The 15059-nt window shown below is 57.1% G+C and overlaps 1 protein-coding gene across 1 annotated transcript; it reads right to left on the bottom strand.

The window, feature by feature from the left end:
* Positions 1 to 2343: 2343 nt before the first annotated feature.
* On the bottom strand, positions 2344 to 9757 carry NAT16 (N-acetyltransferase 16 (putative)). Its single transcript, XM_054994583.1, has 4 exons — positions 9441 to 9757; positions 8280 to 8490; positions 5502 to 5726; positions 2344 to 2898 (listed from the first exon to the last, which is right to left on the bottom strand). The coding sequence occupies exons 1-4, from the start codon at positions 9755 to 9757 to the stop codon at positions 2344 to 2346; spliced, it is 1308 nt and encodes a 435-aa protein (XP_054850558.1).
* Positions 9758 to 15059: the final 5302 nt, after the last annotated feature.

Genomic DNA, 15059 nt, shown 5'->3' on the forward strand with positions numbered 1-15059 from the left:
CCCCCAGGGGGGGGCAACAGGGCAAGGTGTGCCTTGGCTCCAGCATTCCTGATGTCAGAGGGAAGGGGGCAAAGCCCGCCCAGATCTGCTGCCCCCACAAGAGATTTGTGCTCCACCGGGCCTGCTGCGTCTCTTTCCAAGAAGAAAGGGAAGGACTTAAAAGATTCAATACATTAAACCCGCCCCCCTCCCTTTCAGAAATTCACAGTACAATCTGTCATCAAGCATCAATAGCAAAGCTGGAATTTATAGGAGACCAGGAACCGGAGAAGGGAGAAGCAAACGTGACCGAGAGGCATTCGCGGAGCACTTCCCACCCCCACCGCCCTTTGCGCCTCTGAGCTTGTGCCTGGTGATGCTTTGAGGCTACTTCCAAGCAGCACAGGAGGGGAGGGGGGGCTGAGCACAGAAATGAAGGACACGCGGCCACTGAGGGTGGGTATAGGTAGGGCCAAGCTTTATTGCACAGGTGGGAGATTCTTGCATCCCAGGACTAGGAGGAAGAGGAGAGGGTTACAGAGAACAGAGGGGGCCTGCTGTGCTCGCTAGCATGGGGGGGGACGTTAGGGTGGGCAGCCAGTCTGGGGCCACCTGGACCTCTGGGCTACACAACATCCCTCCCCCCAGTCCAACAGCACCCGATGATTCTGGCACTGCCCTGTTCCCAAAGAGGGAGAGGCGGGGCAACAACACGTGCACATTTGTCTACAGAAGCCAGCTCTGAAGGGTGCAAAATGCAGCTCTACACACAGTGAAGAGGACCAAAGTACTCTCTGCACACAGCCTATTTATAAATAGATCTCCATTTACAAGATTCTAATATTGCACAATAGTCAGTAGGAAAGCTACAGGAGAAAGAGGGAAGGGGCCGAGCAGGAGCGGGGGGGGGGGAGAAGGGAAAGGGTGGCCGAGCCCACATCATCCCTTGTACAGGCGACAGAGGTTGCCTCGACCTTGGGGCCAGTCCATCAGTCATCATATCCCTCAGTTCCATCACCATGACAACTGTTACTAGGTTCCACCCAGTGCGTCAGCCTGGTTGCTAAGCTCCCTAGGCTGCTGCCTTGTCAGCCGCTGTGCTGGAGGGGGGGCTCTCACACTGCTAGGTCTTGTTAAGCCCCTGACAGGAGGCGGCAGTCCTTGCTTCCCTCCTGATCCCCACTCCAGCTTCCTCCGAGATCTCTGGGAGAAACCTCAGCCTCTGCAGCGCTGCTGTGCTGACACCTCGACCCCCCAGGCTCCCAAGGGGCCCTTTCCAGAGCTGGACGCTTTGTGACCCACAACCGAGAGCCCAGCTTCAGGACTCAGTCCCCAGAGAAGCCCAGCTTCCAAGTTGAGCTAAACAACTTCCAGGGCATTGGCAATGAGCTTGGAAGCCTATAAGCCACCAGAAGGGCAATTTCCACCCCTGGGGAGACAGGGAGCATTGGTGCCCTCTGCCCTGTGCAGCGGGGGGGGGGCACTAATCAGAGATCCAGTTTGGTGTAGTGGTTAAGAGCGCGGGACTCTCATCTGGAGAGCCGGGTTGGATTCCCCACTCCTCCGCTTGAAGCCAGCTGGGTGACCTTGGGTCAGTCACAGCTCTGTCAGAGCTCTCTCAGCCCCACCCATTTCACAGGGGGATTGTTGTTGTGGGGATAATAATAACATACTTTGGAAACCACTCAGAGTGGGTGTTAAGTCATCCCGAAGGGCGGAATATAAATCGAATGTTGTTGTTGTTGTTAGAAGTGGAATCGCTCATCAGAAAGAGCTGCACTGTGTGCGCCCGAGCGGAGTTGCCCCCTTTGAAGCCCACTGGTTTCCATGGAGAAAGAAGGGTTCAGCTCTGCTTCGGAGTCCACTAGGGATGACGCAAAGGCTGCTTAGCTTGCGCTCATCCCATGCAGACCCCCCAGATGTGAGGACTGCAGCTCAGCAGCTAAGCGACACACCGCCGTGCCTTCGCGGGGCCTGCCTTTGGCCTCCAGTCGGCTGAGCTGCTCTGTGGCAGAGGAAGGGGCTTCTGGAGGCTGGCAAGCAGTGCCCAGCGTCTTGCCTGCCTGGCCCTTCTGGACGACCAATGGCCTCCCCTCCCCAGCTGCCACACTGTCAGCCACGCCCCACTCAGGTGCAGCAGCGTGGGAGCAGGAGGGGAGTGGGAAGGGTCTTGTCTCTGGACAGCAGAATGAGACGGGTAGGTTGGAAAGGGGAACCAAGTATTTCCAGGATCACGTGTTAAAAGGCTCAGAAAGTGCTTGCCTGAAGGGAAGAGGGTGGGTGGGAGGGAGGGAGGGAGCGGGGAGCCTGCCTGCCTGCCTCTGCTCTTCCCTCGGCTCCTCTCCTCTCCCTCCTCCGGCCCTGCTAGATGTCAGACTCCAGAAGGTACTGCTCAGTGTAGTCCTTGGCCAGCTGCAGGCCCAGTGCCGCCTGGCAGAATTCTGCCATTTCTAGCCACAGCGCTGGTTCGAGGAAGAGCTGGCACATCACGTTGCCTTGGAGGCCGGGCACCTGCAGGCGGAGGTGGTGGATCAGCTGGCTCTTGATGTGGGCCAGGGCATGGCCAAAGACATCGATGTTGAGGTAGAACCAGTCTTCGCCCAACGGGATGGAGAAGGGCCGGGTGCTTAGGGTGGCCACCACAGGACAGGACTTCTTGTCTACCACCCAGCAGAGCTCTTTCTTCTGCAGGAGGCTCAGGTTGCTTGCAGTGGCCTTGAAGGGCTGCCAGTCTTGGATGATCGTCTGGTTGGGGAGAACCTCGGTGCGGAAAGACTCTCGCAGGACGACCTCGGCCACTTCGCCAGCCACAAGCAGCTCCGATGGCTCTGGGCAGAAGCCCCCCTCCTCCAGCGCCAGCACCAGGATGTCCAGGCGAGAAAGGAGGTCTTGGGCGTTGAAGCGCACCAGGAGAATCCCCTGAGTGGGAGAGGGAAGGGTGGGAGAGACGGGGTGTAGGAGGCCCCCAATGAGGACCACAAGCAAGGGCCGCATCCTGAGAATGCTTTGTCTCAGGCTCTCTCTGAGCTGAGCACCCGTCTGGCGCAAGCGCCACATGACACATACATCCTCCCCAGCCCAGGAAAACCACGAGGTGCTCTTTGAGCAGCCAGAGTGATGGAACAGAAGGTCTCTAGGTCACCTTGGGTCAGTCTCTCTCTCTCTCTCTCTCTCTCTCTCTCACACACACACACACACACACACACACACACACACACACACACACACACACACACACATTGTCTAACCTGCCTCACAGGGCTGTTGAGAAGATGAAAATAGAGAAGGGAGAGCCACGTATGCTGCCTGGCTATGGAGGTGCCATAACTGAATGGTTCCCCCTCATGAAAAAGCTCCCTGGAAATCAAGGCCTAATACATCAAAGAGAAAGGTTCTAGTTCAGGCCACCTCCAACAGTGCTAGACTTCTGCTTGCAAGGACTTGTGTATTTTAAAGAGAGCATTCAAAAACACGATTGCCACCTTCTGTCAGGGTCAGCAAGGACTGGAACATCACCACTAAGTAAGCAGCAGGTGAGGCCATCAGGAGATCGGGGGGGGGGGTGTCAATGGCAGCAGCAAACATGTACCCACGTGCACACGCCAAGCCAACTTCTTCAATAATGAACAGGTTACCAGGACAGAGGAGCCAAGTCAGAGGTGGAACTTATGTAGCACCAGCCCTGCTCTGATTGGCTCTCCCAGTCATATGTCGCTGCTGGGCTGGCCCAGGCTCTTGGCAGGATGGCGCTGGGAGGAGGGGGCTGTGTTCTGGCTGCCTCCTGCAGCTCTGCTGGGCTTCCTCAGTACCTCAACAGAGTGTGCCCCCCCCACTCTGCCTTTTCCAGGCCTGCGCCATGGCAGGCTTGGACCCTCTCTGGTGCATGAGGTGTGTCAGCGTCCAAGAGGACCCTTGGCCCGTCCCTCATGACATGCGCCTCCTGGTGCTCTGCTTCTGCTTCCTGCCTGCACCTCTCTTAGTCCTCTGACTGCCCTCCGTCTCCAAGGGCCTCATTCTGGCTCCTCCTGTCAGGTGCCTCTGAGGTCACAGGGTTGTGACGTCATGGGGTTTTGTCTCACTTCTTCTTGCAGCTCAGAGAGGGTTAAAAGTGCTTTGCTGGGAGGCTTGGGCCAATCATGCCCGGGGTTGTTTGGAAGATTAAAATGGGGGAAGGGAGAAATTACTTGTGTTGCTCTGAGCTCCTTGTAGGAAGGCAAGACCGAAAGGCGGGAGAGAGGCAGCCGGCTGGGCTGTCTGGGCCCTCTGGCGCTCTGCATCACAGCCTGTCCTCTGAAAGCCAGCAGGCTTCTTGGCTGCTCTCTTTGTGAAGGGCCTCACTCCCCACCCCTCTCCCGACCCAGAACAGGGGCCACGGTGGGCCCGGAGCCGGCACAGCAGAAGGGCCAGCAGTGGAGGGCCAGGCATCCCAGCCAAACGCCTCTCTGGCGCCCAGGGGTGGGGCTTGCTGAAGAGGGCTTTGGGACACTGGGAAGGGGGCCAGCTGTGCTGTCGGGAAATGGCTCAGAGGGAGGCTTGGGCAAAGGGACAGGGACTGGCAGCTGCACTGCTGGGTACTCTCTGTCGATGTATTTATGCTCTTTCTGGGTAGTTTCTGTGTTACTTAATAGGTCATGTTCCAATTTCTTCTGTTTTGTTTTCAGCAGTGTTTCCTCTCTAATCCACCTTGAGTCTCAGTGAGAAAGGCAGGCTGTAAACAGCATAAATAACAAACCAAAAATGTGCCTGTATGCTATTGCAAGGATCTTGTATGCTTTCTGAGGAAGAGGCTCTTCTAAACCCCGTCTGCCATCCTTCAGAATCACAAGGGGAGCAGGAGAAAACAGGCGCCCTTCCTCGGAAACGGGAAGTCTGGCAGATTTCTGCTCAATGGCACTGAGCACTCCCCCCCCCCCCCCGGTTTTAATTAGCATTTACTTAAACAACCACAAGAGTCTCTGGAAAACTGGGAATCGTCGTCATTCTCTGTTCCCCCCTCACCTCATTTTCTGAAACGAAAATGACTCATTTGAGCCTCACCCCCCCCGCCCCCCTCCGCCCCCAGGGTTGAAGTCTGATGCCGCTTAATCAGGCTGGCCGGCAGAGGCCCAGGAGGGAGCGGCGGCTGTGCCAGCTTGCCATGCGCCCGTGTGGGTCCAGCACCTCAACAAAGAGCCAGGTGGACACACACAGAGAGAGTCTGGGCACGGGGTCTTCCGTGGGTCTTCAGCCCCAAGGTCAGCATCCCAGCGGATGTCTGCAGGAGCAGGGCCCCCACTCCAGAACCTACTTGGGACGCCAACATGCAGCGCTGCAGCCTGTGACGGGTCATCCGTGCAGCTCAGTGTGTCTCCCAGAGGCTCTGGCATGCACCTCCTCTCGCACCTTCCTAACCCTGTGCTTTGGGGGTCTTAGGCCAGCTGCCTGCAGGCCTGTGTTGCTCTCTCGTGTGGCTCCCTGTAGGCGTGACGCTCCTCTCTTTGCCACGCCCCCTTGCTGCAATGCCCTGCCCCCCGGCCACTGACCTGCTTCGCAATGACGCGATACTTCTTGAAGTCCCTGGGTCCCAGCTTGTCATCCCTCGTCAGGCGGCATACCTTGACACCAGGGTGCTTCTCTTTCACCATCTCTTGGCAGAAGCGCTGCAAGAGGCCTGCGACGCCCTTGCCACGCTCCCAGGGTGCCACACGCAGCCCCTCCACCAGGACTGTCTCACCAGCATCTACAATGTAGACAGACTGGAGCCCGATCTGATTGCGGGTGGGGGTCGGGGAGGGGAGAAAGCAGAGAATTGACTTTAGTGTGCTGCTCGGAGCCATTCACTGTCTTGCACAAATCTGCAATTGGAAAAAATGGTGGCGTTAATTAAACAAAGCAGGTGAGGAAAGGGGGGGGCAAGGAGAGGGACAAAGAGGGAAAACGGAGCGAAATGCGCCGTTCCAAGGCAAGTCTCAGCACATAATTAAACGATGACAAACAAGAGCACAACGGCAGTGATAGAGCAAGAGCACAGAGTAAGCGTCATACTAGTACCATTGCACGGGGCCCTTTATGCTACGGGGGTCTCAAGAGCAGAGACACACAAAGAGGGAGACATATATTTTGGTAACTTGTGTCCCGAGGCCGAACTGTAAGGATTTAGGATCCGCGCTCCAGCAGCCCCATCACGGTCCTCCGAGGGAGCCCCGCCACCTTCCTTGACGGGGACCTGATCCCCCACACACCTACGTGAATAAAATCCAGCGAAAATCATTTGGTTTTAATCCATTGCTTTCTTTCAAAAAGAAAAAAAGGAGATACAGAAAGAAAGGCAAAGAAGAAAGAGAAAGAGAGAGAGCCCAGAGTGAAGCTGAAACACAGAATCCCAGGAAAGACCGAACCCGGGCACAAGCGGAGCTGGGCACGGGGTGGGTGGGGGGTGGGGGGATGATGTGCTGGGCCTACCACCCCATGGGATGGCCAAGGGGGGAGCTTAGCCAAGACAGCTGGGCATTTACTCCCAGCTTGCGGAGGTGTATGTGCTGCCCCACGGTCCTCCGAATGCTGGTGCCTCCACAATGGTAGCCAGCAAAGTCCCTTCTCCAAAGGCATCGTGCCAGCCTAGCCCAGCGCTCTGCACATCTGCCTTGGATGCAGGCATCCGCGGGGGGGGGAGTCTTCAGGGATCCAGGCATCCCATCAGTGGGTTGCGCACTTCTGGCTCACCCACTGACAGCCTCTTCCACAAATCTGTCATTGATTAACCAGGGAGATTTGGCCTTGAGCCAGATGCCAAACCTGGCAGGTTCTCAGAACATATCCCAACCAGTCCCTGTAATGATTGGCATAAAGTGCCAGCTGGAAAAGGCTCCAAACCCACCTCCATTTGTGCTTACTGTGCAGGCCCCTGACCTGATCTGGTTCTGTGAAGCTTGGCTCAGCCTTGGACCCCCTCCCAGGACCCCTCTGCCAAGGAAGGGTGAGCCAGCAGGGAGGCCGAGCACCATGCCCAGCTCCAGTGCCAAGGTTCAGCACAAGTGTGCATGACAGACTTACCCAGATGCTTCGGAATCCCACACCCCAACGCCACCCTTCCTGGCTCTAACCAGCTGCCGTACCGAGAGGTGCCCCACCAGAGGCACAGAAGAGGGGGGCAGCCACGCGCCCAGGATACTGCTCTGGAGCCACACAGCCTGCCTCTCTGCTTGCCAGCTCCAGCTTGGGAAATCTTGGGAGACTTGCGGGGGGGGGGACCCTGGGAGGGAGGGAGGGTTTGGGGGTGGGGGTGGTGGTGAGGGGCCTTAGCAGGGTATAAGGAATGCCTCAAAGCAGCATTGAGGTGCCACAAGAGTCTTGGCTGGTTTCTCTACATGTCGAAATTGCCACCTGGGCTGCTGTGGCTATTAGTCCCCCAAAGGTCCATGCCTCCTGCTCTTGGCCTGCCCTTGGAGGCCTGCTGTGGCCACACCTGCCACCTCTTCCAATGGGGCGAGCTTCAGAGGGAAGCAGAGAAGAGGCTGCTGCTGGCACCAACAGCTGCATTTTCAAAATCTAGCAGTTTCACAATTTCATTTTTTAAATTGCATGTTTGAAATTATGAACCCAACGCATGCATTGCCTTTTTTAAAAAATCCAAATCCTAACAAACACGTTTTAAGGCAATAATTTAAAGAATCCCCCAGATCTGGATTTTAGATGGGAGATGCAATTCTATGACACACTAAAAAATACACGTCTCTCTCTTGGAGACCCGAGCAAATGGCCCCAAATGAGGTTCAGCCTCCCCCGTGGGGTTGCCAGAACCAGGTGGGCCTGCGAGAGGGCAGGGTTTGGAGAGGTTAGGGACCTCAGCAGGGCATAAGGTCACAGAGGCCACCCGGCATTTTCTCCAGAGGAACAGATCTCTGTAATCTGGAGATCAGTTGAAATTCCAGGAGATCTCCAGGCCACGCCTGGAGGTTGGCAGCTCCACCTTGCCAGCCCTTCCGGTCCAGAGGCCCGTGCCAGAACTCATAAGCCAGACCCAGCTGGGCCCTGGACATCCTTGGCGGGATACCTGCAGCCTGCGTTACGGTTCTGTTGCCCACCTGAGCCTGAAGCCAAAGCCCCCAGCCTGTCCACTCGGTCGAACGAAACAGGCTCCCAAGAAAGAGGGCCTGGGCACACACAGCCCGCTCCCCAGGAGTGGCTCCAAGGCAGTATCCAGACAGCGCCCCTCTTCAGTCTTCTGCAGGCCAGGCTGCCTCTCCCCAGGTTGAAAACGGCTTTGGACAGAGAACGGGAGAGAAGACAGAGCTCCAGGCCCAGCTCTCCCAGATCCTCACCACAGCTCCGTTCTTCTTGGCCAGCACAACGGTGCGGTTGGGCTCACGGATCCAGGAGTGGTAGCGGCTCGGGAGGTAGTCGAGACCTCCATAGATGCCCTTGGACATGGCCAGAATCTCGTCAAATTCCTTCTCGGTGGCGACGGTGAACTCCAGCTGTGGCTCGGGGTGGGTGTTTTCCAGCTTCATAGCTACACAGGATACAGAAGGGCTGCAGGGAGATAAACTTCCATGAAAACCTTCAGGGGGGATTGACACTTTGGGGGGTCCCCGGGCCTCTGAAAGCAAGCCAGTTAGAAAACAGCTTCAATCTCTCTTCTCCCTTTGATACAATCCAGCAGATTCGGTCGGGGGAGGGGGGAGGCTTAGACCAGAGTGGGCTGATGCCCGTGCTCTGGTGCGGAGCAAAGAAACCACTTGGGCAATGTTTAGAGAGCCTTCGCTTGGATGGACTGTTGTTTGTTAGGGGTAGGAGGTCTGTCAACATTTCCTGCAAAAGTCATACCTGCCTAATCAAAACTGAATGGGGGATAGGGTTGCCAACTCCAGGTTGGCAGATTCATGGAGGTTCGGGGGTGGAGGCAGGCGTTTGGGAAACGGAGGGACATCCATGGGGTCAATGCCATAGAGGCCACCCTCCAAAGCAGCCGTTTTCTCCAGGGGAACTGGTCTCTGGAGATCCACAGTCATCCCAGGGGACATCCAGCCCCCCCCCCCCCCCCCGGAGCTTGTGGGAGCATCAGAGAACCAAGGCAAGAACGCCTTTGACAAGGACTCTGCGGAGGGGTTGCTTCACAGGCACCTGTCCTTTAGTGGCTAGTTTGTCGTTCTCTGTAAACAGAGAGACTGCAAGGGACGAGCGGCCTCAGCACCCGGATACCTAGCTTAGGCGCTAAGGATGCTTATCCTTTGGTCAGTGACAGCCAATGTGGTATAGTGGTTAGAATCTGGGAGAGCCAGGTTCGAATCCTCCTTCTGCCATAGAAGCTCACTGGTGACTTTGAGCCAGTCACACCCTCTCAGCCTAACCTACCCCGCAGGGTTGAGAGGATAAAATGGAGGAGAGGACAGCAATATTAGCTGTTCTGTGTCCCCAATGAGGAGAAAGGCAGAATGTCAGGGGACAAAAATAATGATACACATATTATATCCTTGCATCACCACACGACCCCTGAGGGTTCTCCCTGCACGTGGCCGAAAGGCTCTTGTGCTCCCACCCCAAGGGCAGTGGCAACGGAGCCGCTTGTCCTGCTCAGGCCCCCACTTGCTGCTTTGCCCTCTTTGGGGTGACTGAGAGGGTTGCTCTGACTGAAGCCAGGCGCCCGGGGCTGCTTCACTCTGGCATGGAGGGCACAGAGGATGTCCCTGCAGGGGCCACACCTGGCTCTGCTGCAGGCCTTGCAGGCGGCTTCCAAACAGAACACCTGCTGCAGAAAGGCAGCAGCCCAAGCCGGCCGCTTGGGTAGCTCCTGAGTCATGCCCTGGTTGCGCTGCGGGAGCGGCAGAGGCGTGGCTGGCCAGGGCACCCCTTCAGCCCACCTCAGTCTGCTCATTTAGAAGCAGTCGGAGTCTCTGGAAGTCTCCAGGGGGCTCTTCCTTCCCCACAGGAAAAGAGGCTTGACTGTCCCGGATGCAGCCCAGGAACAGTGCAAAACCATTGGGACGGGAGAGAGCCTGAGGCGCTTCCTTCCCTGCAACCCCGGGGGAAATAGAGGAATCCTTGCTCACAGGCCACCCACCCCTCGCAGCGGTGTGGTATCCGGCTGTCCCACCGCTGCCACCATTGCTGGAAGTCGCTTTGCCACACTGCCACCTACAGGCAAGCAGATGGCCCCATCTGGACTGGAGGCAATGACCTAAAGCGAGGGGGGGGCTACTAAAGCTTGGGAAAGATGGGGTCCCACATTTGCATGGGAGGAAGGGCGTCATTGCACTTTTGGACAGCTGGCAAACAGCTCCCTACAGCCAAAGAGAGGCACTGAGACTCACACGCAACCTCCACCCCACTCGCTTGACTCCTGGCTTGCTCCCCATGTGGGAACGTACTCCTTGGGTCTACACCCCTGTGGACTCCCCCATGCACCGAGATTTCCCTAACTCTTCCCCCATAAAAGATGGGGAGAATGCACCTCTGCTTCTTCTTCTGGGGTCCTTAGTCAGAATGGAAAATGGAGACCCAGGTGCAGAAGTTCCCGTCAGCCCTCCAAATCCAGCTGGCTTCCCAAGTTGTTTGCAGCCCTGCGTCTCCCACAGCCACGCAGGGCCCTGGGCTGCCCAGCTTAGCCGTTCCTCTCTCCCGCAGGCAACTCCCACTCCTTCTCAGGGCTTCAGGATTTGCTTCCAGGCAATTCCGACCCCCCCCCCAGCTCAGCCTTCGGATCAGCACCACACGTGACTACAAGCAGGTACAGCAATTCAACGTGGGGGGAGAAATTTTGGCTTTACAGGTTCAGTTACTGGGCTGCGTGGCTCCGGGGAATGCCGTCGTTCGTGGGGTGGAGGTCACGATGCGTCTGCGGGGTTCTGGCAGCCTCTTGCCTCACCCAGGGGTCCTGCCCCAGACACTTTGGAAACAAAATCAGGACAATTAGGGGGGGGGGTTCGATTTAGTCCACTGGGGCGCTGCACACTGGGGTAGCAAAATGGTCTCTTTTAAGCCTGCTCAATGACAAAAAGTAAATGTGACAGTTAAGTCCAGGGTGCTCTTTTCCATCCAGGAGCATCCTGCCTGACCCCCCACCCCCGCTAAGAGCCTGTGGAAAGGCCTGGACTCGCTAGTGCAAGAGCCTCCTCTCCCTCCCCCGAGGCAGAAGCCTCTTAGCCCGTCCAGCTTTGCATCGTTAGAGAACCAGCAAGGGGCAGGAGAAGCCCTTCCAAGGTGGGGACGGGTCTTAGCAGACTGCTGCATCTGATCCACTGCGGCCGTTCTGGGGGCAGAAAGACTTTTAATGAACAGAAGTGCAAGATCCTTAGAGACCAGCCGTGCTGCTGGGTGAGGTGCCCCTGGCCTTGAATCTTGCTCTTCTGCTGCACACCAACGTGGCTGCCCAGCTGAGCCGATCTTTTAATAAATAGTTCTAAATAAGCTGCCAGCTCCTTGCTTTTCCACCCATGATGTGCGTGCTTCCGTAACTGGCCATCCCGTGCAAAGCATGAGGAAATGGGGCTGGAGAGGCCAAAACAGAGACAAAGATATCCCCCCTAAATGAAAGGGGAGGCAGTCTCTCGCCAGAAGCGGCCGAGGCACTGGGAGGTGCTCTGGAAATTAACGTCCACCCACTGCTGGACTCCTGGCCCCCTTATCTGGAGGCCGACACCTGAGAGGCAGGTCTTGGGTTTCCTCAGCAGCTGGCCATTAATATTCTATCGACTGGATCAGGGAACCCGAGGCCTCGGCCCTGGGAATGAGATACGGAAGAGAAAACCAAGCGGAGGCTTTCAGGCCCCAGATTTTCCATGCTGCACACAGAGAGGGGGTGGCAGGGAGGGATGAGGACAAGAGGAGGCAGTCTCACCATCGCCGCCCGCCCACCCCCCCCCCGTCAGGAGCAAGTGATGTGGGAGTCAAACTGGAGCCTGCTGCTTTGGCGCATGCAGGTGAGAAACCTTGACGAGTAGCCAGGGTCCAGCTGCTCACGCCTAGAGTTAAGGCGTTAAGGCCTGCGGGTCCAAGGAGTTGCACCACAGAGCCCAGAGCCTCCCTTTCGGGGAATCGGCCACTCAGCGGCAGAATGCTACGAGCCAAAGGAGTGGGGGGGGGTTGGAGCCCTGGCGAGGCTGCTGGGGAGTCCGTGCACGAGGACATTCTAGCCACATATCCTGATCTTCTGCCCAGAAGGCACTGGAGGCTTATGGGGAGCCTTTCCCTTCCTGGTAATCTATGCTTGCGAGTTCTGTCATGCCCAGAATCCGCCTTGAATCTGGTGGGATTACTTCATGCCTCCTCTGCACTGTCTTGGTAAGCCCTGGTGGAGGCTTCCTTCAAAGGGAGTTCAGTGGCCCAAAGAGTGCTTGGCAGCTGCTCACTTCCACAGCGTTACTTCCTCAAAGCAGATCTTGGCACGCCATGGAGACAGTGGGCCCCAGCCCCCAACCCTTCCTCCTGCCACAATAACAGCACTGCTCTGTAGGAGCCCAGAGGAATCTTTTGTTAACAGCGGAAGGCTGGCTGGCAAATCCTTAGACACAAACCAGGCAAAAGGGGAAGGGGGCCTGGCAGGGGCATCTGCCGCCTCTTGGCTCAGGTTCGGCACAGAGTGGGAGACTCGTGTGCCTGTCAGGGACACAAGCGGCCCACAGCTTTCTGATCTCTGCTCAAGGCTAATGCAGAGAGAAAGGGGGGAGGGAAACGGGAGGGCAGCCGAAACTGAAAGGGGAAATGAGGAAGTGGTACCATCCCCATGAACTCACAGTTCTTTAATGGACCATTTTGCTCAGCATGCTAGAGGACTTGAAGAGTGTGTGCGCATGTGTGAGGTGCCCTCAGGTCGGAGTTGACTTATGGCGACCCCTAGTGGGGCTTTCAGGGCAAGAGACTCAGAGGTGGTTTGCCATTGCTTGCCTCTGCAACCCTGGTCCTTGTTGGAGGTCTCCCATCCAACTACTAACCAAGGCTGGTCCTGCTTAGCTTCTGAGATCTGACAAGATCAGGCTCACCTGGGCTATCCAGGTCAGGGCACACATGATGTTTTAATTCTTGCAGGGCATAAAAGAACCTTGAGCCAGCCCTACGTATGAGAGGAAAGAAAAAAGAGAGGGGTGCAGACTTCTTGTTAAAATACTAACAAGGACATTGGCCTGTCTGGAATGCAGAGAAGAGACACGTGCGTTGCTCCTTTGCTGAACACGGACCTCTTGGAAGGATGGGAAGAGGCGTATGCCGGCAGGGGGCTACACTTCCTTGCCCACGGGGCACAACCGACTGGTTTGATCTCCAGAGACTTCTGTCCAGATGTTTTCCAAATGGTAGTCTATGGCTGGTTGACCACAGCAGGAATGGGGCTCATGCCTGGCTGTTCCCCCCCCCCCATTTTTTTTTTAATTCAAGGCTCAACTGCAGATTGACACCACCATGTAGAAGCAGCTGTAAAACGCTCATCCTAATAAAAGGGACTGTTTGGACTGGGCTTTGGTTTTGGATTCTGGACCAGTATGGCCATGAATAACTTTTGTCTCCTCAGGTCACCTTCCCCTGCGTTGTGGCACTGCAGCCGCTGCCTCTGTCCCGAAAGCAGAAGGACGTGCAGTGCATAGCCAGGGGAGCTCTCAGACGGAGGCCGGGGTCTCTTCCACCAGGCCTCAGGGCTTGCAAGCAGGGCACCCGTCTCTTTCCCTGCTGGCCTCCTGACCCAGCCATGCAGACCTGTGAGCTGAACTCTGGCCAGGAAGTGCTGTGAAAGGGCCATATGACTCTAGAAACTGCAGCCATCTCAAAGTGAAAGACGCCTCCTTCCAAGATGCCCCAACCAAAAGCTTCCTGAGGTCGTGGGTGTCAAAAAGGGGTCGCCCCTTCCCACCTCTCCCAAATCCTTCTTCCTGGATGATGTGGACGTGGCCAAAGGCGGGATTAGGGGGAGACCCCCTGTGGACACATACCAAGCGGCTTGCCGGGCCTTAGAATCACAGAACTGGATGCCGTGTCAGTAGAAGAGCAAGATTTGGGTCCAGTTGCACTTTAAAGACCAGCTAGATGTCCAGGGTGTGAGCTTTCGAGAGTCAGAGCTCCCTGAAGGTCTACTGGACCCAAATCCTGCTCTTCTACTACAGACCAACACGGCTACCCACCTGAAACCATGCCAGGAGAGGGTCTCAGGAGCCATCGAGGATACCAAATGTCTATCCTGGCCAGGTAAAGAGTGAGAAGAATCTGAGCACGAGTTTGTGCATGTGAGGGAGAAGCCCGAGAGTAGCAAGACTGCCTCCCCGCCCCCCGCCCCCACGTAGGTGAGCAGGACAGGACAGGACAGGCTGGCTTCCGTGCGCCACTCTCCCTGGCCCACAACTGCCAGCGTCTGCCCATCACTTAAATGCCCACCAAGGGCCCCAGGGCCAAGGGCCCATGTCGCCTGAGCTGTGGACCTTTGGGCCTGGCTTTCTTTCTGGTGCTGCAGGGGAAGAGATGGGGGGGGGCTGAGCCCACCCCCTCCCCCCTCTGGCCAAGGAGGTTGGGCAGATTAGATGCCCCGCACCCATCCTCATCCCATTTCCTCAAGGAGGACCCCCCCCACACACACACACGATTCTCTTCAGGTTCCCTATGGCGTGCAACCCGCCCCCCCCTCCTTCCCTCTACTCTTTTCTCCGGAGGACTCAGTAGTGACCTCAGAAGGGTCTTCGCCTGCCCTGCCGCGGCATCTTCCCCGGGGCAAGTGGGCAACATCGCCAGCTGCCCCCACACTGGCGTTCTCTGCGGGGCCCCCACCTTGCGGAACAGCCTGCCTAGGAGGTCAGGGGAGCTGCCCCTCTGGGCTCTCCTCCAAGTATTCGCATCCAAACTGCTCGGGAGGGCGTTTCTGCACGGGCAGGAGGGCCGCGCTGGAAGGCAGCGGGTCGGAGAGAGAGGCTCGGGTGAGAGGGATACGGAGGGCAGGCCCTATCGCTGTGTATTTTCTGCAGCTGTCGGCCTGCTCCTGCCCGGTCGTTTCTCTGCCGCTTCGTAGTAGGTCACGTTGAATTCCTTGCGCTTTGTTTCGGCTCGACATCGGGCGCCCCTCTGGGTCCATCTGGGCAGAGTTCCCGAGTAGCTCTCTCTGGAGGGAGCGCAGAGGCCAGGCCAAGAGC

The sequence above is a fragment of the Eublepharis macularius genome, chromosome 12 (genome assembly GCF_028583425.1).
Source record: "Eublepharis macularius isolate TG4126 chromosome 12, MPM_Emac_v1.0, whole genome shotgun sequence".
In the NCBI taxonomy this organism is placed as follows: domain Eukaryota; kingdom Metazoa; phylum Chordata; class Lepidosauria; order Squamata; family Eublepharidae; genus Eublepharis; species Eublepharis macularius.